The 20,977-nt window shown below is 44.5% G+C and overlaps 1 protein-coding gene across 3 annotated transcripts in view; it reads left to right on the top strand.

Annotated features, from left to right (window-relative positions):
• The first annotated feature begins 352 nt into the window (after window positions 1-352).
• Window positions 353-20,977, top strand: part of FAM3C (FAM3 metabolism regulating signaling molecule C) — a 54,933-nt gene continuing 34,308 nt past the window's right edge. Inside the window, exons 1-2 of one of the 3 annotated variants that reach the window (XM_059711664.1) lie at window positions 353-568; window positions 16,333-16,387. In XM_059711664.1, coding sequence (XP_059567647.1) covers window positions 16,375-16,387 — 13 coding nt within the window. In that variant the 5' untranslated portion in view covers window positions 353-568; window positions 16,333-16,374. The remainder of the gene's footprint in view (window positions 569-16,332; window positions 16,388-20,977) is intronic. The other 2 variants (XM_059711661.1, XM_059711662.1) reach the window with 2 other exon arrangements.

Raw genomic sequence — 20,977 nt, 5'->3', positions numbered from 1 at the left:
ACACACACTACTTTCTCCTTGGGTGACATATGTAAGGTCACCTGAGTTCTAGTCCTGCGGCCAGGTGGTATTTTCTGGACAGGTGACCTAGCTTTTAAGGGGTCAAGGGAACTGGACACAGCCCGCCCCTTCCCCTACCTTGCCCCCTCCCCCTTCCTCTCCTCCCCCCTCCCCCCTCCCCTCCCCTCCCCTTCCCTCCCCCTCCCCCCCTCCGCTGCGGGGCGGGGCCCGGGCGCCGCCGGGGCTCCCACGTGGCCGCGGGCAGCGGACCCACCGCAGACCCCTCCCTCCGCGCGGCCGCCGCGCCGCTCGGTCCTCCACCGCCAGGGGGCGGGCGCGGCTCCCGGCGGCGGGGACCCATTGGCGGCGGCGGGGAAGCGGGGGAGGAGGCCCGGCGGCGAGCTGGCTTCCTCCCGGCCACTGGCGGGTGCGTGGCGGCCGGAGGCGCTCGGGAGCCGGCGGAGCGGCGCGCGGGAGGCGGCGGCGGCTGCTCCCGGCGGCCCCGGCAGGACTGACCGCGGGGAGCCCGGAGGGCGGCGCGCTCGGCGGAGAGGCGGGCGGGAGGCCGGTGAGACGCGGCGGGGCCACGGGGCCGCGGCCCGGGGCGGGGAGCGTGGCGGGAGGGTCGGGGCGCGGGGCGCGCAGCTCCGCCTGCATCCTCCGCACCCCGCGACTGCCGGCCGGGCGGCCGCGGCGGGGAGGGCCAGCGCGGGACCGGGCGCCGGGTGCGGCTGGGCGGCCCGGCCGCTGCCCCGCGCGGTCTCCCCCTCCGGGCGTCCCGCCGGGTTCCGCGGAGGGGGCGGCGCCGCACTTGGCACCGGTGGGCGCTGGGCTGGGCGCTGGGCGCGGGGCTGGCCCTGGGCGCGGGGTGCGGGGAGCAGGGGGTGGCGGGGGCCCGGCCCGGGTCGGGATTGTGGGCTGAGCGTCCAGATGGAGTTGCTGTCGCCCGGAGCTCCGGAGGCCCGCGTAGCTCACTTGCAGGGAAGTTTTAGTGGCCCTGGCACGGGAGGTACTTTTATTTTTGCAACTTCCCAGCGCATTGGTGTGGGGTGTCACTGATGAATCTGCTGCTCCTTCTTTTCCTTTTACCCCAACTTGTTACCCAGCCTCACGGTTCCTACCGCGCGTGGGGACGAGTGAGCCCAGACCTAAATGGCACAGGGATGGATTGACGGGTTGGTATTGAGATATCCTGCTGTGGGGTGGGTGTGTGTGTGTGTGTGGTTTCATCTGCCTTTGATTGATTTTTTTTTTTTTTTTTTGTATAATGCCTAACCACCTTCTAACGGACAGAACCTTGTCTTTGTTTCTTTTTATTTAATAAAGACACATAAGGATACAATGAAACTAGATACTGTGAGATTGCTTACTAGGTATTGTGCCCAGTTTGTTTCTTAGGCACATTTGTTTCTTAGGACCCAAAGACTAGGCCCTTTTATCTGTCATTCCCAATTTTACAAAGAAAATACGAACTCCCTGGGGGTTGATGCTAACAGTGGATCCCGTACCCCTTGGACCCTTGACTACCTCGGGGATCAGTAATATCCTGTTTCCAAGTTTTGGGAAACATGACTATTACATTCATGTACTTCAGTCAGCCACAGACCTATGTCTCAGAAGAGGATGATGGAGGTGAAAAATGTCCTGGCCCGTCGTGGCCGGTGGGTTCAGTGGTTAGAGCGAGGGCCCATGCGTAGAAGGGTTGGCCTGCACCAAAGTGTGGCCGGTTGGATTGGGGTCAAGGGCACGGACCTGGGTTGCAGGTTCAATGCAGAGGTTCCATCTCCACCCCTTTGGGGTAGGAGCAGGAGGCAACCAATCCATGTATCCTTTTTTTTTTTCTTTCTTGCCCCTCCAACTCTCCCTTCCACTCTCTCTAAAAAAAAAAATCAATGGAAAAAATATGCTTGGTGAGGAATAAGGAAACAAAAATTCCTATCACCTAGTGACGTAGTACAGGGCATGACTCACCTGTCTGAGGCGGTGCTGGTGTCAGCAGACCTGTGCTGCCAGTGGTATAAAAGCAGGCACAGTTGACGCTTGAACAGCTGGGCCTGGAGGCCTTGATTCCAGGAAATCCAGGTGTAAGTCTCTCCTTCCGCAGTCAGCTTTCCCATCTGTGGATTCCACCCACTGCAGACTGACAGCTGTGGGCTTCCAACGCAGGTTCCCAGCTGCGGAGTCCCAGCTGTGGATCAAATACAGTGTCAGTCCACACTGAGCTGAATACCCACATGTGAAGGGCCGACTGTATTTCTTGGAAAAAAAAATCTGCATAGAAGAGGACCCTCACAGTTCAAACCAGTGTTCAAGGGTCAACTGTATCTATATTCAGTAAATCATACTTGCTAATTATAAGAAACAATTATGTGACTGGTCTGTGTATTCACTATCCTATGCTTTTTATCATTTTAGAGTGTAGTCTTTTAACTTACTGAAAAGTTTGCTGTAAAGCAGTATGCTATACTACACCTGCAGCAACCTCATACATCTCATGTTCACTGCATCTCTTGATCGCATCATTTTCGCTTGTGCTTGATTTGCTGTTTTGTACGATAGCCTGTAGCCGAGGGCAGTAGGTCATACCAAATAGCCCAGGTGTGTAGTAGGCTAGACCATCTAGTTTTGTGTAAGTGCATTCTGTGGTGTTCACCCAAGGACAAAATTGTCTAATGACGCATTTCTCGGAACATGCTTCCATCATCATTAAGTGGCACATGACTATTCACACGGGGTATTGCAGAGTACCAAGCGATCTGCATTTAACTTAGAAAATAAAAGTTAATAACATGCCATTTGACACGAAATTAGCCGAGTCAGTGTCCGGCGTTGGGCATACCATTCACTGTACCTCTTTTAAAGGCTGCCCAGTCTCTTAAGTCATCACCCCCCCCCCCCAATTTTATACAGGTGTTAGAAGCTTTGTTTCACAAATCTTGTGTCATGCTTTCTTATCACATTAAAAACTAGCATTTATTGGTAATAAGAAGTAAAAAAAAGTACAGAGCTGGCCGCGTTGCTCAGTTGGTTAGGGCGTCGTCCAGATAGGCCATGGTTACGGGTTTGATATCTCTGGTCAGGGTACATACAAAAATCAACCAATGGCCCTAGCCAATTTGGCTCAGTGGATAGAGCGTCAGCCTGCGGACCGAAGGGTCCCGGGTTCAGTTCTGGTCAAGGGCACATACCTTGGTTGCAGGCTCCTCCTCGGCTTGGGCCCTGGTCAGACTTGTGTAGGAGGCAACCAATCGATGTGTTTCTCTCGCATTGATATTTCTCTCTCTTTTCCACTCTCTCTAAAAATCAATGGAAAAATATCCTCAGATGAGGATTAAAAAACAAACAAACAAACAATGAATGCATACATACATAGGTGGAACAACAAATGGATGTTTCTCTCTCCCCATCATTCACCTCTCTCTAAAAGTCAATAAATGTTTAAAAATAAAAAAGTTCAATGCAGTGATTCTCAACCTGAGGACCTTTCAGAACCACCTACAAATGGAACCTTTGACTTTTTAAAGTATACAATCTTATGTTGGATATATATTAGTTTTGGATGTACAATATAATGACGTGACATTTTTATAACTAACAGTGTGATCACCCCACTAATTCTAGTAATCATCTGTCTCCATGTAAGCTTTTTAAAAAAGGACACACGCCAGGTTCCCCCAAAGTCCCCAATGTAGGGGCTTCTGTTTAAAAGGGAGTCAAATTAATGAGTACCACTGAGTTAAAGCAACTTTCAAAATAAACTTAATGGATGTTTTATTACAGAATTTCAATATGGATTGCTACCTTAAGCATTGCCAACTAGTTAATATTTCCATAATTAATGAAGCTACATTAAAAAGGAAAAGGCAATTGGAGGGAGGGTCAAAGAGCTAAGAAACTGTTAAGTGGCAAAAAAAGAGTAGTGTTCACTGTTGAGGATCATAAGAGTAATATTTTTCCCACATATTTTAGGTCTTAAATGGTGCGTCTCAGTATTTTAAAAACTTGTGTTCATTTAAAAATGTGAGTGTTCCTACTATGCGCCAGTAATTACAGGTATCCTGGAGGCTATGAATAAGACAGCCTGGTCCCTCACAAAGCTACTTTACTTTCTCTGAGGCAGTAAGTCAGTCTCTTTTTTTCCTATTTTATACCATTTCCTAAAGTTGAAAGGGGCAAGACCCAAGAAGCAAAATATTTTGGTCTTAGGTCTCACAAAAATCCATCTAGCTCAGAGCATAGTATAATAGCAAAAATGCGTCTTGAACTTAGTCCTAAAGGATTCTGTCTTTGGAATCAGATAATCTGGATTTTAAACTATAGTCCTGCATTTCGTAACTTTGTGAATGGCATTGACCAATTTATTTAATATATCATGCATTGCCTTGTCCTCTTAATCTGATTGGAGAGATTGGACACGATTCCCAAGGTCTTGAAACTTTAAAAGGTTTTATGATTTTTATTCAGCTCCTAAAATATAGTCCGCTGATAGTTCAGAGGAGGAAATGAAGTGGTCCAGTACCTCTGAGTTTCCACAGCTGCTCCATCAGTGTTCTTGCTTGAAATTGTTCTTCTATTACATTTTCCTTATTTCTAATCTAACTTTTTCATCTGCTGTTTATAATTATTCTGCTTTTACTCTGGTGAGTGTTTTCTTTTTCAATTTCCTTTTAAAATTCAATTCATATAACAGCATTTGCCATTTTAAAGTGTACGCTTCAGGGGCGTTTAGTACACTCACAGAGTTGTGCGGTCATTACTTCTGCTTAGTTCTAAAATATCTTCTTCACCCCAAAAGGAAACCTCATGTCCATTAAGCAGTATGCGCCACACCCTTCCTCCTCCAACCCTTGGCGAGCCCTGCCTTCTGTCTTTATGGATTTACCTGTTCTGGATAGTTCATGTAAATGGAGTCAAACTATATGGTCATTTGCATCTGGCTTATTTCATTTACTATAATATTTTACGGGTTCATCCATGGGGTGGCATATATTAGGACTTCATTCCTTCCTGTCACTGAATAACATTCCACTATGGATACAGACTGCATTTTGTGTAGTCATTCATCCATTGATAAAAACCTGGTGAGTTTTTGTGTGCTAGTGAGAAAACGTTATACGGACATCTCCAGCAAAGAGTTAGTTCCTGGATTTTCATCCTAAATTCTGTAAGGTTCATAAAGGTGGTATTGTGGTATCAGGTGTATTTTACTCCCAGTCGATGCCATCAGATGCAGTAAGTGATCTTTAAATGTGTTTTGAAGGAACTGTGATGGGTAAAAGTGAATTACTAAATTGCTTCAGAAAATTTTACACTAGAAGCTTCTTACACATTTTCTTCTCTTTTTGGCAAATGGCTGCTAACTTGCGTTGTTTGGAGTTTTTTGTTTGTTTTTTTAGAACTGATGGGCTATTCAGGACCTTTGGGCAGATGGAACTGTGATCAGAGAAATGCATGTATGGCCTTTCTCCTTTGCTAGTGGGCGTGGGGTTCTTGGGGTGCCACTGGAATAAGCATTTCCAGAGGCCCCCAGGGCAGGATGACATGTGGTAGAAAGCTTTCTTTGTGTGGGATTACGTCATTGGGTTTCCAAAGGCCCATTTCCCTTAGTCCAGTCCGGGAGGAGGTGCAGCTGGGAGTTCAGCAGAGCTAGAAGTAAAGCCAGTGGCCAAAGTTTCCTTCCCATGGTGCCGCTGGGTTCGGTTTGGCATTAGGCTAGTTGTAGTCCATTAGCCCATTGTGTGTGGCATCCACATGGCTGTGGGACATGCTGACGAAATGCAGGGGCATAAGCGCCCGGAAAGCCAGGAATGAGAACCAGGAGGTCAGAGAGCAAATTCCTTTGTTTAGGAGTTGAAGCGTCTCGAATCTTCCACCCCTTGCAGTGGCCATGCCTGCTCTGGCCAGTGACCTGTTCCCAGGTGTGACTGACAGGCAGGCACCTTCCCTCTGTCACCCAGCCTTGACTGGGCGTGTGTCTATTCTTTCCCCGTCCAGTCCCTTCCCTCGGGGATCTGTGGGGAACAGACCGGTGGCTTTGCAGCTTCCTGGCAAAGCTGCACAAATGAATGCCCATATTTGGCCTGTCCCTCGCTCCTTTCCTGTTATTTATAACCAGTTCATTACAACGGCATGAGAATCACTCTGCTCCTGTATTTGTTCACATGGGCGGTCTGACTGACAGAATTACGTTTTCATTGCAGTTCTGCAGATTATAAAGGCAGTCAAGTGCGGCGGATATGTAGGGGCGTTCTTAAACATCCAGTCACAGTAGGAACCTGTGACTTCTCATCTGATAGAATGTAAAATAGCTGTCTGGGATGAAGATAGTTATAATGTATGTAAATTTCTCTGTCTCTGTCTGTCTCTCATCTGGGTGATGTTTATCTAACGCTGTCGTAACCACGCAGACAGACAGGAGTTTCCCCTGCTCCGTTCTTCAGCATGTTCTCCAGCGTTACTTGCTGCCCCCTTCCCCCTCCCCCCACAGAGGACCTGAGCCACAGTCAGGCTGATCTCCGTTCATTGTAAAGGAGAGAAGGAAAATTCTTGTCATGAATTTTACCTTTGGACTTTATTGCCGGAGAGTTTTAGTCCTTATTCCTAGGGATTCTGGCCTGAGGAATTTGCGTTTTAAAAAGCCCACAGGTAATTTTGGAGTCCATGCTGTGGGTGACATTGCAGTTAGGGCTTCAAAAAACCAGATACCATGTTTCATTAAATCGAAGGTGTTTGTAAGGTATACCATTATTTGATATACTACCAAGAAAAACATGTGGTGAGCCTAATCCTGAGTTAAGACATGTTACATGAGGGAAGTAGTGTGCACTTTAGAATCAGCAAAATAGAGTGAGCCACGGGCCCCTCTTTGCTATGATAAGAGGTTATTAGAAAGCATAGAAACTATGAAGTAACATAATTATGCAGCATTTCTTCCGACCTTTTACTATGTAAAATATATGTTATAATAAACTTTAATATAAGGTGTCCTTACTTGACATTTGTCATGACGATTGTACTGATGACTGTTTTAAAATACAGTTTAGCTGTATTCTAGGCTATGCTGCACTCCAGTTTGGCCCATATGATTTTCAGTTGATGGTTGATGGCTCAGTTCAGGAGCATTATTTCTAGCTTCTTTGTACTTTAGTGATTTCCATTTGTAATGACAGTCCCCTGAAACACTTACTGAATGTCACTTTGACATTGGGTGTGGCTTGCCCATTTAATCATCTTTGTCGCCCCCTAACCCTCATTAAGGGCAGCGAGCTGTTTATAAGCACATATACCAGCCGCCTACAGTCCCTCTCACGAGTAGTTTAGGATATAGTGCAAATAATCAGGGTTAGGCACCAAACATTTGTCAGAGTGAACCTGAGCCCTGGCTGCCATTCCGGGCCTCTTGGGTATTGAGGGAGAGACTATCCCTGGGTGAGAACAGGTCTGTGCACTAACGAAACTTGAGTGAAGCACAAACCCACCGGCTCATGGCGCTTCCTTCCTTGGCTTCGTCTTGGAAAATAAATTTTCTTCGTCAGGAAAAAGGTGCTTCGCTGTATATTAGACTTGGGAGGGTAGCAGAGCACGTGCCCGTTTAGTTCTTAATCATTGGAAGTAAGTGCTTGTTAATCACGGACATATTTCAGAAATCTGTTGTCTCCCATGTGGAGAAGTAAGAACTTTGGGCCTCTTTAGCTAAGGCATGTTGAAGGGGCAGGCCTGTGGAAGTCTTCATGTTGAGATGACCCATGCGGAAATGCTTCTGCTCCCAGAATGTCGTGTGTGTGTGTGACCAGTCTGTTGGGTTTGACTTCAACCAGAACTGAGTGCTTAATAACTGACTGCAGGGCAGAAGCAAGGGGAGACCATTCCTGGTGTGTGTGGACACTGAATGAACTCCCGGGGGCTCTTTCTGGGTTATCTAGAGGGAATAGTCCAATGGCCCACCGCCAGGCGCCCCCCCACCCCCCACCCCCCAGGCACCACAGACCCCCAGGCGCCTCTGTTTCCTGCTCACACGTGATCTTCCCTTACTGTTGCCCACACCCAATCCTAAAGAGCAAACACCTCTTCAGGAACTCTGCACCCCTCCCAGAACTAGCTCTGCCTTCCCTTCTCTCACCCCTTTATCTCAGCTAATGTACATTCCTTCAGCTTGCCTTCCACCTTTCTCCCCCAAACTGTTGCATCAAAGAGCCCCTTCAACTCCTGGATGGACTGCGGACTGTCCTCTCCCCTGGCTGCTGCCCCCCAGCCATGATCAGAGAATCAGGTGCCTTTTCTGCCCTGGCCAGTGATAGCAGGAAGTAGGGGTGGAGCCAGCGATGGGAGCTGGGCACGGTCGAAGCTGGCAGTCCCAGGAGCTAGGGGTCCCTTGCCTGGGCCTAAAGCGAAGCCCACGATTGTGGGGCTGCTGCAGCTGCGGGTCCCCACTGCCCGGGCCGGACGCCTCAGCCAGAGGCGTCCTGCAGGGGCAGGGGCGGAGCCCGCCGATCGCGGCACCCCCCGCTGCCACTGCAGGTACCCGCTGCCCGGGCTGGACGCCTAGGCCAGAGGCGTCAGGCCTGGGCAAGGGGCCGATCCTGCGATTGGAGGGTGATGGGGGTCAACGCCTGAGGGCTCCCAGTATGTGAGAGGGGGCAGGCTGGGCTGAGGGACACTCCCCCCTGCCACCCAGTGCACAAATTTTGTGCACCAGGCCCCTAGTAATAATAATAATAATAATAATAATAATAATAATAATAAAACCTTGAGAGTATTTGCTTAGGAAGTTTTCAGTAGTCAGTATTTTTGGAAGTGTCAATGAAGTACTGATGGGGTGGTCATAATAATCTGGCCACTCAGTGTAGATCAGATGGAGGCTTTAGGAAGTGTTACTTTCTTTTTTTTTTTTTAAATATATTTTATTGATTTTTTACAGAGAGGAAGGGAGAGAGATAGAGAGTTAGAAACATCGATCAGCTGCCTCCTGCACATCTCCCACTGGGGATGTGCCCGCAACCCAGGTACATGCCCTTGACCGGGATCGAACCTGGGACCTTCCAGTCCCCAGGCCGACGCTCTATCCACTGAGCCAAACCGGCTTCGGCAGGAAGTGTTACTTTCTCCATTCACTGCCAGGAGAGCCCCCTCCTCCTCACCTCCCCCCCCCCCCCAAAAAAAAAGCATAGCTAAGATCACCCACACCCTTGTTTTCTCAACGACTATGTATGGATTTGGAAGTTGGACAATGAAAAGGCTGATAGGAAAAAACAGAGTATTCAATTGAAATGTGATGTTGGAGGAGAGCTCTGTGGATACCCTGGGGCACCAGAAAGACAGGTGGGTGCTGGAGTAGATGAAACAACCCTGGAGGCAGAAATGACAAAACCGAAGCTGTGCTGCTTCTGAGAAGGCAGGCGGATCCGGAATGGACAGGAGTGCTGGGGGGACAGGAGGCAGCAGGGAAAGAGCAAGGCCAAGTAGGAGAGTGGCTGACCACAGAAGAGAAGCCATGGGCCTGAGTCTACAGGAGCTGAGCAGGGCTGTTCGGGCAGAGCGTTGTGGGCATCACTCATTCATAGGGTGGCCAGGAGTCAGCCCACTCAACAGCAAGCAACACACACGGCAATTTATGGTAGACGGTGGAAAAAAGCTAAAGTCCACCCAGTACAACCCCAGTAGCTTTCATAGTATTCATTGGTTAGCATTGTGGGTGTATGGGGTTTGGGCCGGAAGTGGGGTTAAAACCACTTTGGGGCTCATTTGTGATTTTCCATTGTGTACTTCTAATCCTGTTTCTGTCTCTTAGGCACATCTAGACATTCATCCTTTTAAAAAATATAATTTCAGTAGGATGCTGTTCAGAAAATAAGGAAAGGCGTATGTGTGATAACAGTTCAGATGACTGAAAAATCCAGGCATAGCTCCCCCATATCCCTCTCTTTACAAGGCTTTCAATAGAACATTAACATTTTATTCTAAACGCTTTATGTATTGGTTCTGTTGAGACTTTAGCTAAAAGGTTTTAGTCTGTGAAGTTGTCTTTGCAGAAGGAGTAGATACATTTGTATTTTCCTCAGTGATTTTTTTTAAAAAGTTGGTTATTCTTGGCATTATAGAATTCACATAGAATTCTTCTTCCCATCCCCAAATTTAAGAAAAAAAAGAAAAAAAAAACAAAAAAAATCCAACCCCAAGCCACTGTATTTTTTGCCTCTTTTTCCTTCTTCTAGTCAAAATGTAATGTTAGTTTGGTCATTTAAAAACTTGGTGTATTTTTCTATAGGTAGTCATTTAAAATTTTCCCCTTTAATTGTCATCAGGCCATATATACTTTTCAAAGGTGTATTACATATGTGTGTTAAAATGGTAGGTTTTTAAAAGATCCCTTTTGTAGGATTTAGTATTTCCCCTAATAGTATTCAAATACTTTCTCAAGTTAGTAATTGGATTTTTTCTGTTAAGCATTTAGTGTTAATGACACCAAATTTTATTCAATCGAAATACAATATTGAAACCAGCTCAGATATTGTACTGAGTTAAATGCTGAGATCCTTTCAAACCTTCTCACCCCTCTTCATTCTGTAATTTCAAAACTTACCCAGGCTGGCAGGCCGTTTGTATGGTAGCATCTGGGGAAGACGGGATACTGAGCAGCAGTCTACACCTGCTAGAGTGATAACATTTCTTTTTAATTTAAGAAAAGGCTTTTTACAAGATAAATATTTGGAATTTTAAACAGATACACAAGTTACACCTCTCCTCCTTTTTAAGCCCATCACAAAAATGATCAGTTTTTCCAACCTACATAAAGAAAAATAGTGTCAGTTTCTCCTCTCCAACTTAATTTTACAGTTAATGAAATGAGATACAGTAAGATTAATTTTTAGCCTTTTTAAAAACAATAGCCCCTGTGATTGTTTTGGAAAATGTTCCAGAACCTACATGTGTTCCCATCTTTGCTGTGGCAGGACAGCTTCATGTTGGGAAGGGAAGATTGTCTTTCCTTCTTTTTTTGAAGAGGATTCATTATATTGTTTCTCATGGAGTATATGCTTTTTAAAAATTTATTTTTATTGTTGATGGCATTACAGGTGTCATCCATTCTCCCCCCATTAACCCCTGTCCGCCCAACTCCCACCCAACCCCAGGCCTTCACCGCACTATTGTCTGTGTCCATGGGCTATGCATATAAGTACTTTGGTTAATCTTTTCTCCACCCTCACCTCCCTTCTCTCAGAGATATGTCAGTCTGATCCATGCTTCCATGTCTCTGGATCTATTTTGTTTGTCAGTTTATGTTGTTCATTAGATTCCACATATGAGTGAGATCATGTGATATTTGTCTTTCTCTGACTGGCTTATTTCTCTTAGCATAATCTTCATGTACATCCATGCTGTCTCCAAGGATAAGAGATCCTTCTTCTTCTTTTTTTTTTTTTTTTTTTTTACAGCTGCATAGTATTCCATAGTGTAAATGTACCACCGCTTTTTTATACACTCATCTACTGATGGGAACTTGGGCTGTTTCCATCTTAGCTGTTGTAAATAGCTCTGTTGTGAACATAGGGGTGCATATATTCTTTCTGATTGGTTTTTCGGGATTCTTAGGATATATTCCCTGAAGTGGGATCAAATGGCAGTTCTATTTTTAGTTTTTTGAGGAAACCCCATACTGTTTTCCACAGTGGCTGCACCCCTCTGCATTCCCACCAGCACTGTATTAGGGTTCCCTTTCCCAACATCCTCTCCAGCACTTGCTGTTTGTTGATTTATTGATGGTAGCCATTCTGGCAGGTGTGAGGTGATACTTGATGGTATTTTTAATTTAAAAAATAGTTTTATTAACTTCAAAGAGGAAGGGAGGGAGAGAGAGATAGAAACATCAGTGATGAGAGAGAATCATTGATTGGCTGCCTCCTGCATGCCCCCTACTAGTGGTAGAATCGAGCCTGCAACCCAGGCATGTGCCCTGATGGGGAAGTGAACCACGACCTCCTGGTTCATAGGTTGACACTCAACCCTGAGCCAGGCTGGCCGGGCTGTAGTTTTAATTTGCATCTCTGGTCCTGGTCCTGGCAGGTGAGGGAGGCAATCAGTTTATGTGTCTCTCACATCGATGTTTCACTCTCTCTCCCTTTCCCTCCTTCCACTCTCTCTAAAAAATCAATGGAAAAATATCCTCAGGTGAGGATTAACAACAGCAAAAAAATCAAATACATCAGTGGATGTATTTGTGTTTGTGTGCCTCACTTTCTGTTCTTCCTGTCTTTGAGGAAGGTCCTAATACACGGTGCTTAGTCATTTTGTCAGATCTCTGAAGTGGTTGCTGGCAGCAGAGACTGGCAGTTCCCAGAGCAGTTTGCAAAAGCAAGGTTGATTGGCATGGAATTTTGTCAACAAGCTCTTATGTTAGACTATCTCAGTGAGCTGCTGGGGTGCAAGGGAAGTGGATTTGTTTGCAGTATTAGCTCCTTACCCTTCATACGACCTTTGACAAATCCCTTGACTTCATCTGTAATGCCATCCTAATACCCACTACACCAGAGAGCTATTGAAAAGATTACATAAAATAAGAAAGTGTATGAGCCACTCTGCCGAACGCATTCTGTTACCTGGTCTATGTTAACTGCCAAGGCCTTCCCCTCCTGGTAAATGATTATTTTTATGGCTTCTTTATGTAGACTGGTGTTCTTGTAATTCACATGACGTAGCAGGAGTCCATTTCTCAAAGGAAGAATGAAAGTATCGCTTGACCTGGGTATTTATCTGTTTTTCCTGAAGTGGATTGATTCTAGGACGATACCTGCTTTTTCAGGCCCGATTTTCACAAAACTTCCCTAAATTAGACGAAAGTAGATAATTGGGCTAAAGGAAGTGTTTAAATTGTAAGACATTCAAAGCAATCCAGGATGTCATTTTGAACCCCAATTTAGTCTCTCTCCAGGCTAGGGCTAGGCCGCGTGCTCAGTGTTTATCCAGAACAGCGTCTCACTGCCCAGGGTCGCGGTGACCCTCCTTCCAGTGGCTCTCAGGTGACTGTGCACTTTACATGTTAGCACCAGGATTTGGTTCAGTCATTTATCTAAAACACTCAAAACCTTGCTGTGTTGGCCTATGTGTATTTCACAAATGTACTGTCAATGTTGCTTTTGGTGTTTTTGCTGTAATCTATCCTAAAAATATTGTTCCCTACCATCAATATTCTAGTTGTGGTAAATGGGCCTAATTTCTGTGTCTCTACATTTTAATGGGCGTACACGAAAAATTATAAATTATTTTACCTGTAGCTTCTGGATTAAAGAGATTTGAGTTTCTAGCAGAGGGTTCTTAACCTGATGTTCATTTTCTCTGGACTTGTTCGATTCCTACCTGGTTGTTGGAGGTTCAGCCTCAGGTTTATACAAGATCCCATTAAGTTTTTGCTGCCCCCCCCCTCCCCCCAGCCCTTGCCTCCAAGATAATTATGTGTAATGAATTTCCTTGTATTGACTTACTTTTTATTTTGTATTTATTTTAATTTATTTATTTGAGAGAGAGAGAAACTGATTTGTTGTTCCACTTAATTATGCGTTCATTGGCTTGAATGTGCCTTGATGGATGGGAACAGTGATCTAACCAACTGAACTACCCGGCCTGGGCATGATTTTCCTTGTTTTTTAAATGTCCTCTTTAGAAGACAAGTTAGGAACAAGTTTGAATTAACACATCGTAAACAGATGCTCCCCTATTCGCTCTTAGATATATTCAATAATCTTTCCTTATGCATATTTTCACTCTTACATAATTTGCTTCTTTTTATAAAAAATATATTTTTATTAATTCAGAGAGGGAGAGGGAGAGAGAGAGAGAGAGAAATACCAATGATGAGAGCGAATCATTGATTGGCTGCTTCTTGCACTCCCTACACTAGGGATTGAGCCCACGACCTGGGCATGTGCATCGGGAATCGAACTGTGACTTCCTGGTTCATAGGTCGACTCTCAACTGCTGGCCAGGCCCAATTTGCTTCTTAAGCAAACTAATTAAAAATGTGTTATGACTGACATTTGATAAGATTTTAATTTTGAGATTTTACCAAGCGTTCTTCTCTGAGAACTTTAATGAATTCATCAAGACAATTGTAGCTGCTTATAACTGCAGTCTTACTAGTGATCAGTTTGGAAGCAGGCCTGCTAGGCAGTGCAAAGAGATAGCGGGTGTAGGAGGCAGTGACTTTCATTATCCAGGGGTGGCCCCCTAGCAGGTAATGGAAACAGGAAGAACAGCAAGTGTATTTGCCAACTGCTCATCACTTTCAGAGAAATCTTCCTAGGCCCACACTCAGATAAGAGTGACGTTACTTTGGCGCATTAGCCGGGAGGAAAGGCCTGTGAAACAGTATCCATTTTTCCTAGAAGTCCAAAGAGGATTTGTAACCACTTGGGGTTTTCATGTAAAAAGCCAAGTGTTGTTTTTTTTCCCCCCTGCTTTTATGGGATGGTTTGTGGATACTTCAGAATCTCTTCTTTCCTTTTGGTATTATCCAAGCCTGTGGCTAAGTAGTTAGTTTAAATAGATATAGAACATTGACTTTTTAAAAAAATTTATCTTTATTGTTGAAAGTATTATAGATGTCGCCTTTTTTCCTCATTGACACCCCCTCCCCTCTCCCCCCACCCCGCCTCCAGGCCTTCCCCACACTATAATCTGTGTCCATGGGTTATACCTACATGCATATAAGCACTTTGGTTAATCTCTCCCCCTGCCCTTCCCTCTGAGGTATGTCCGTCTGATCCATGCTTCCATGTCTCTGGATCTATTTTGTTTGTCAGTCTAATTTGTTCATTAGAGTCCACTTAAATTTAAGTGACTTTTCCTATTATGTAGAAGGTGTTCAGGTAACTGACAAAGGAAAATAAATCAATAATGCTCAATTCAGCATTAGTTCAAGTGCTGACGTTTTCTTAGAACAGGGTAGCTAGGGCAGGAGAAAGGGTTCGCATATGGCATTGACCCCTTGGACGTTCGCCCACGCACTCCTGGGTGAACAGAGAAACTGGTGCCTCACTTCCTTTCCCTGCCCTTCAGGGGCCGGGCATTGCTTTTATTTGAAGCGGAATCTATGTATTATTAAGGTCAGACTTCATCATCAAAGCATCAGTATGAAAATACAGTCTAAAATAAAGATGTAGTTTTACACTTGATCTTAGCCAAAAGGCTGAGAAGCGATAATAAAGATGTATTTTTTATTAATGTGATTCACTAATCAAAACTTTCTTTTGAATTCCTTTCCTGTACAATAGACTGAGTAGGCTGCAGTAGCTGTCCAGCTAAACTTGGGCATGAATTTCCTGTTGATCTCAGTCATTTGGTTTTTTTCCATTTGCTTTTTAAAATTTCCTGTCCAAACTCATGTACTTGCTTTTCCATTTGCTTAAAAAAATTTTTTCTATCTTGAATTATTTCTTAGGAGGGAAATATATATACAAAGATTCCCCCCCCCCCCCCAGTATCTCTTTCTTGTTATTAAGAATACCAAAGGGTTTGGTTCGGTGGATAGAGCATCGGCCTGCGGACTCAAGGGTCCCGGGTTCGATTCCAGTCAAGGGCATGTACCTTGGTTGCGGGCACATACCCAGTAGGGAGTGTGCAGGAGGCAGCTGATCGATGTTTCTCTCTCATCGATGTTTCTAACTCCCTTTCCTTCTCCCTTTCTCTCTGTAAAAAAATCAATAAAATATATTTAAAAAAAAATACCAAAGGGTAATTTCTTCATTGATGGATAATATACACTATTAATAATAATTGCTGGAATATTTAAAATTGTAATTATCTACTTCTGAGTATGTTCTTTTATAAACTTAAATTGAAAACATGAAGAGGAAGAGAACCCTGATATTAAAATAAGAAGCCTTTGCTGTAAGTGGTATCACACAGTGGAGTGAGCCCTGGAGTGGGGGGCAGCAGACCCAAACCCTATCCCATTCTGCAGTTAATTTGCTCCATCACTGGAGAAGCATCTGAACCTCTTGGGACCTCAACTCCAAACTGAAAGTTTGAGCTAAAGATCCAAAGTTCCTCATGGAAGCAGACTCACTGAGAGGAGTAAGGCACTGTCTTCTCTTCACCAACTTGATGGCGGGTTTCCCCTCGTGCTCGTTCCGGGGGGGGGGGGGGGGAGCGGGCGCACCACAGGGGAGACGTGACTCTCACAGTGGCGGTGTGGTCCAGCCGGAGGGACAGACCCAGGGGCAGGCTTCTCATGAGATGCCAGTATTGGTAGAACCTTGGAAATGTCATGACACCTGGTTTCATAAATACACTCCAAACTCAGCCTGACCTAATGCTGTTTGCCTTTTCTTTTGCTTTTAGGAGCTTATTTAATGAAAAGTGCCAAAGACTGAAAAACCAAACATGAGGGTAGCAGGTAAGATAAATATGTCAGTTCAGTAGAAATAATTTTGCTTGTTGTGTAACCTGTTTGTTTAGTAATGATGAAAGGAGGGGGTAAATAATCTTTTTCTATATCGAATGCAGAGCTGAAATACAACAAACTAAAGAATCAGTTAGCCTCTTTATATTTTTGTTGTTGTTTATCCTCATCCAAGGGTATTTTTCCATTGACTTTTAGAGAAAGTGGGAGGGAGGGAGGAAGTGGGGGAGAGAGAGAGAGTGAAAAACGTTGATGTGAGAGAAACTCATCGGTTGGTTGCCTCTCGCACTCAACTCGGAGTGGGGTAGGGGATTGGACCTGCACGAGAATCAAACCTGAGACCCTTTTTTTCATGGGCCAAAGTTCTAACCACTGAGCCATGCCAGCCAGGGTAGCCTCTTTCCTTTTTTTAAATATATTTTCATTGATTTCAGAGAGGCAGGGAGAGGGAGAGAGAGATAGAAACATCAGTGATGGGAGAGAATCATTGATTGGCTGCCTCCTGCACCCCTCCTTGCCTGCGTGCCACTGCCCTCCCCCCCTCCCCGCCCCCCACTAGGGATGGAGCCTGCAACCTGGGCGTATGTCCTGATTGGGAATCGAACCGAATCGAACCATGACCTCCTGGTCGATGCTCAGCTACTGAGCCACACTGGCCAGGGCTAGCTAGCCTCTTTACTTTTTTATGTAGATGGCAAATCACAATTTGGACATTTAATGGGCGTTACGTAAGTGTTTGGGAGCACTTTCATTGAAATTAATTCATGCTAAATATTTTGAGTTATGGCTTTAATGTTCATGTTCTTATACATTAAGTTTATTTACTTAATAATACATAGATAATGTCCATATAAAGAACAATCTGACAACCTGGGGTCTGGTTTCTGTTTTTGTTAAGTTCTCGCTTGTTGAGGAAATGAGCTATCAGGTTTAAAAGCTTAAATTTTTTTAATGTGTATAAAGAAATTAAAACTGCATGTAAAGGATTCAATAAAATGTGTTTTGCGTAAGTGACTTATGTACAGGGTGGGGCAAAAGTAGTTTACGGTTGTTCGTGTGGAAAATAATACCGTCATTAATAAATAACACAAGAATAGTGTTTCGTGTCCTCACAACTGTAAACCGACTTTTGCCCCACTCTGTTTGCTAGTTCAAGTTCAGTCTGCCTAAATGAGATGATGCATAGGCACATCTGTTTCTTAGGCAGCATATGGAGGAAACTGAAAAACACCACTTGATGGTCATAGTATTAAGGTAGTTATCCTTAAACATAAAAAGACAACGGCGTAAGTAACTGGAGGGGCTGATAACCCTCCTTTTCCTACCTAGAGTGAAAATAGGCGTGATCTGCCCTAACTGGTGTGGCTCAGTGGATAGAGGGTTGGCCCATGGACTGAAGGGTCCGGGGTTTGATTCTGGCATGGGCATATACCTTGGTTGTGGGTTCAATCCCCAGTAGGGGGCGTGCAGGAGGCAGCTGATCAATGTTTCTCATTGATGTTCCTAACTCTCTATCTATCTCCCTTCCTCTGAAAAATCAATAAAATATATTTTAAGAAACAAAAAGAAAGAAAGAAAAAGAGAGAGAGAGAGAAAATTAAATAAAATAAATGTGATCCTTCTGCACCCACCCAGCCTCCAGCACAGTCAAGGCCCTGGAGGAAGTGTGCACTTTACATAGAAATTTCTGAGTGTGTGTCCAACATGGGCGATAACTTGTAATTCTCAAAATCAAGATAGTCATTCTTTTAATTATCATCTTCTTGCCAGCAAACAAAATATTTTCCTAAGGGAGAATCTCTTAGGACAGTGGTTCTCAACCTTGGCTGCACATTAGAATTACCTGGGAATCTTTTTTTTTTTTTAATTATTAATTTTTTACAGAGAGGAAGGGGGGGGGAGAGAGAGAGAGAGAGAGAGAGAGAGAGAGAGAGAGAGAGAGAGAGAGAGAGATAGAAACATCAGTGAGAGAGAAACATTGATCAGCTACCTCCTGCACACCTCCTACTGGGGATGTGCCCGCAACCAAGGTACATGCCCTTGACTGGAATCGAACCTGGGACTTTTCAGTCCGCAGGCTGACACTCTATCCACTGAGCCAAACCAGTTAGGGCATGGGAATCTTTTTAAAATCCTGATTTCTGGGCCTCATCCTCCGGAAATTCTGTTTCTTTGTTACTAATGATAAGGCCCAGAAATCAGGATTTTAAAAAGATTCCCAGCGATTCTAATGTGCAGCCAAAGTTGAGTACCACTGATTTAGAAGAACCACAACTTCAGCACCATTGGGTTATACTGGGGCAGCCGTGGGCAAACTACGGCCCGCGGGCCGGATCCGGCCCGTTTGAAATGAATAAAACTAAAAACAAAAAAGACTGTACCCTTTTATGATGTTTACTTTGAATTTATATTAGTTCACACAGACACTCCATCCATGCTTTTGTTCCGGCCCTCCGGTCTAGTTTAAGAACCTATTGTGGCCCTCGAGTCAAAAAGTTTGCCCACCCCTGTACTGGGGGCTGCCAGGCAGAATTTTTTAGAATGGCCAGCTCACTCTTTGTTCACCATGAAAAGCAGCTCACAGATCGGTGTCCCCCAGCCCCAGCCCCATCCCCACCACCTTGCCTGAGTTGGGTCTGCAGTGACAACAGGCAGAATGAAGAGACAGAGCAGAGGCTGACCTCCCAGAGTGGAAGCCCTTCTCATTTGCCTCAAACTTTGAACTCTAGCAATTTGAGCTTTTGATATGACACAGGCCCATCCCACCATTTTTAATTACTTGGGCCCAGCCCTTCCCAAAGTTCCTTTTATACCAGTGGGATGAGGCCCAGAAATCAGGATTTTAAAAAGTTTCCCAGGTGATTCTAATGTGCAGCCAAGGTTGAGAACCACTGTCTTAGAAGAACCTAAAATCAAGGTGGGTGGGCAAACAAGTCTTGCTTTAGCCATAATTATGTAGAATTAAGTACAGGTGATTAAACATCATGATTATTAAATAAAAATTACTGAGGGGTGTTCACTAATGCTTTTGTAGAAATTTGAAAGTCTAGATTTCTTGGTCATGAACTTACAAAAAATATTCCTTTTGAGTAACTGTACAACTATTAAAGAAAAATCTTTCCAGAAACCAAGTGCTTGTTTGTGGTTTTAAAAGTTATAACATCTTTTTTTTCTTTTTAACAAAAATATGACCTTTGAGTACAGTAGGATTGTGATTACATATTTCCAGATGATTTTTTAAAAGTATATTATTTAACTAAGCATGGTTATTTGAAATAATCAAAGCAAGTTTCCCTTTCTTACATAATTCTACATTCATTCTAATTCAAATGAACTTTGTCATCTAGTCCATTTCTCTGATTCTGACAATTACTCCCAAGGCTAATTGATGAGTAATTGTTCACTGAGTGATGCTTATTTTATGTTTGGCACTGCTCTTAGTATAGTTCTTCAAGGCCTTGCTTTCAGTGAGTGAATAAGGAAGATTAGCTGTTTATTGCTTTCCAACTAATTAATCCTGTCTAATTTCAAAACCATTCTGGTTGCTTTGAAATATGCTTACAGTCATTATTCATACAGTGAGGCACCAATATCTAAAGTTTACGCTTTTTGATTTGTGGAAAAATAGGGACACACTCACTCTGTTGTTTGATTAGTGCAGCTCCTGGCTAGAAGGAAGAGGGAAACTCATGGGAAGTTATGGATGAGGACTGTGGTGTGGCATGGGTAGGCCCTTCCAAGTTCAGAACTGGATGGTGATCAGCTCTGCGAGAACTCCCTCCGTAACAGCCATTCCAGAACTCTGCCACTACGGAGGCTCCGCTAGCCTTCACCTGCCTGCTCTTCACTTGCCTTCTCTGGACCTGTGTTTCCTTCAGGAGAATGAGAGACCTGATGATCTGCTTGTTCTATTACAGTTGGTTTCTCCACCTCCAACTTCTTTCTCCCTTAGAGCTTTTGTGTCCTAGACCCTCTGATGGTTCAGTGTAAGTGACTGTGTCATGGTTTAAGACCGAGTTCCACTACTGATGGGTTATGTGAACTTAGGCAAGTGGTCAAAATTCTTAGCCTTGTCCCTCTTATCTGTAAAGGGAACATACTATCTTAAAAAGCTGTGCGAATGAGATTATGCTTATAAAGCATTTAGCTCTACAGTAGGCAGCGAGTAAATGGTGTATGGCTGTGCGTCCGTGTTTGTGGTATGTAGATCTGTACATATATGTAGCTTGCCTAGTGTAGGCTCCGGTTTAGCTTAGGATTGAATTCATTCTAGAACTTCCATATATGATAAACTTGGTATTTTAATATTACAGTCTTGAGCAACGAAGGTTTTATCTGTCTGCTTTAAGGGACAGGGAAAGGTGGTCTCTAGTTGCACCTGCCTGTGCTTGCTAGGAAATGAGATGTTAACCCATCATGCGATAGAGGTCTTAAATGATCAAGAAGGAGTATGCCACCTGTTTCCATTCATCTATTTAGTAAACTCTTGCTGAGAGTATTACTATGTGCCAGGCACTCTGCCGATTCCTGCCGGGGGAAGTTTCAAAGCCTTGTGGAATTTTACTGTCTTATGCACCAGAAATG

Source organism: Myotis daubentonii, chromosome 10 (genome assembly GCF_963259705.1).
Source record: "Myotis daubentonii chromosome 10, mMyoDau2.1, whole genome shotgun sequence".
Taxonomy (NCBI): domain Eukaryota; kingdom Metazoa; phylum Chordata; class Mammalia; order Chiroptera; family Vespertilionidae; genus Myotis; species Myotis daubentonii.
This window is presented reverse-complemented; position numbering and strand designations above follow the sequence as displayed.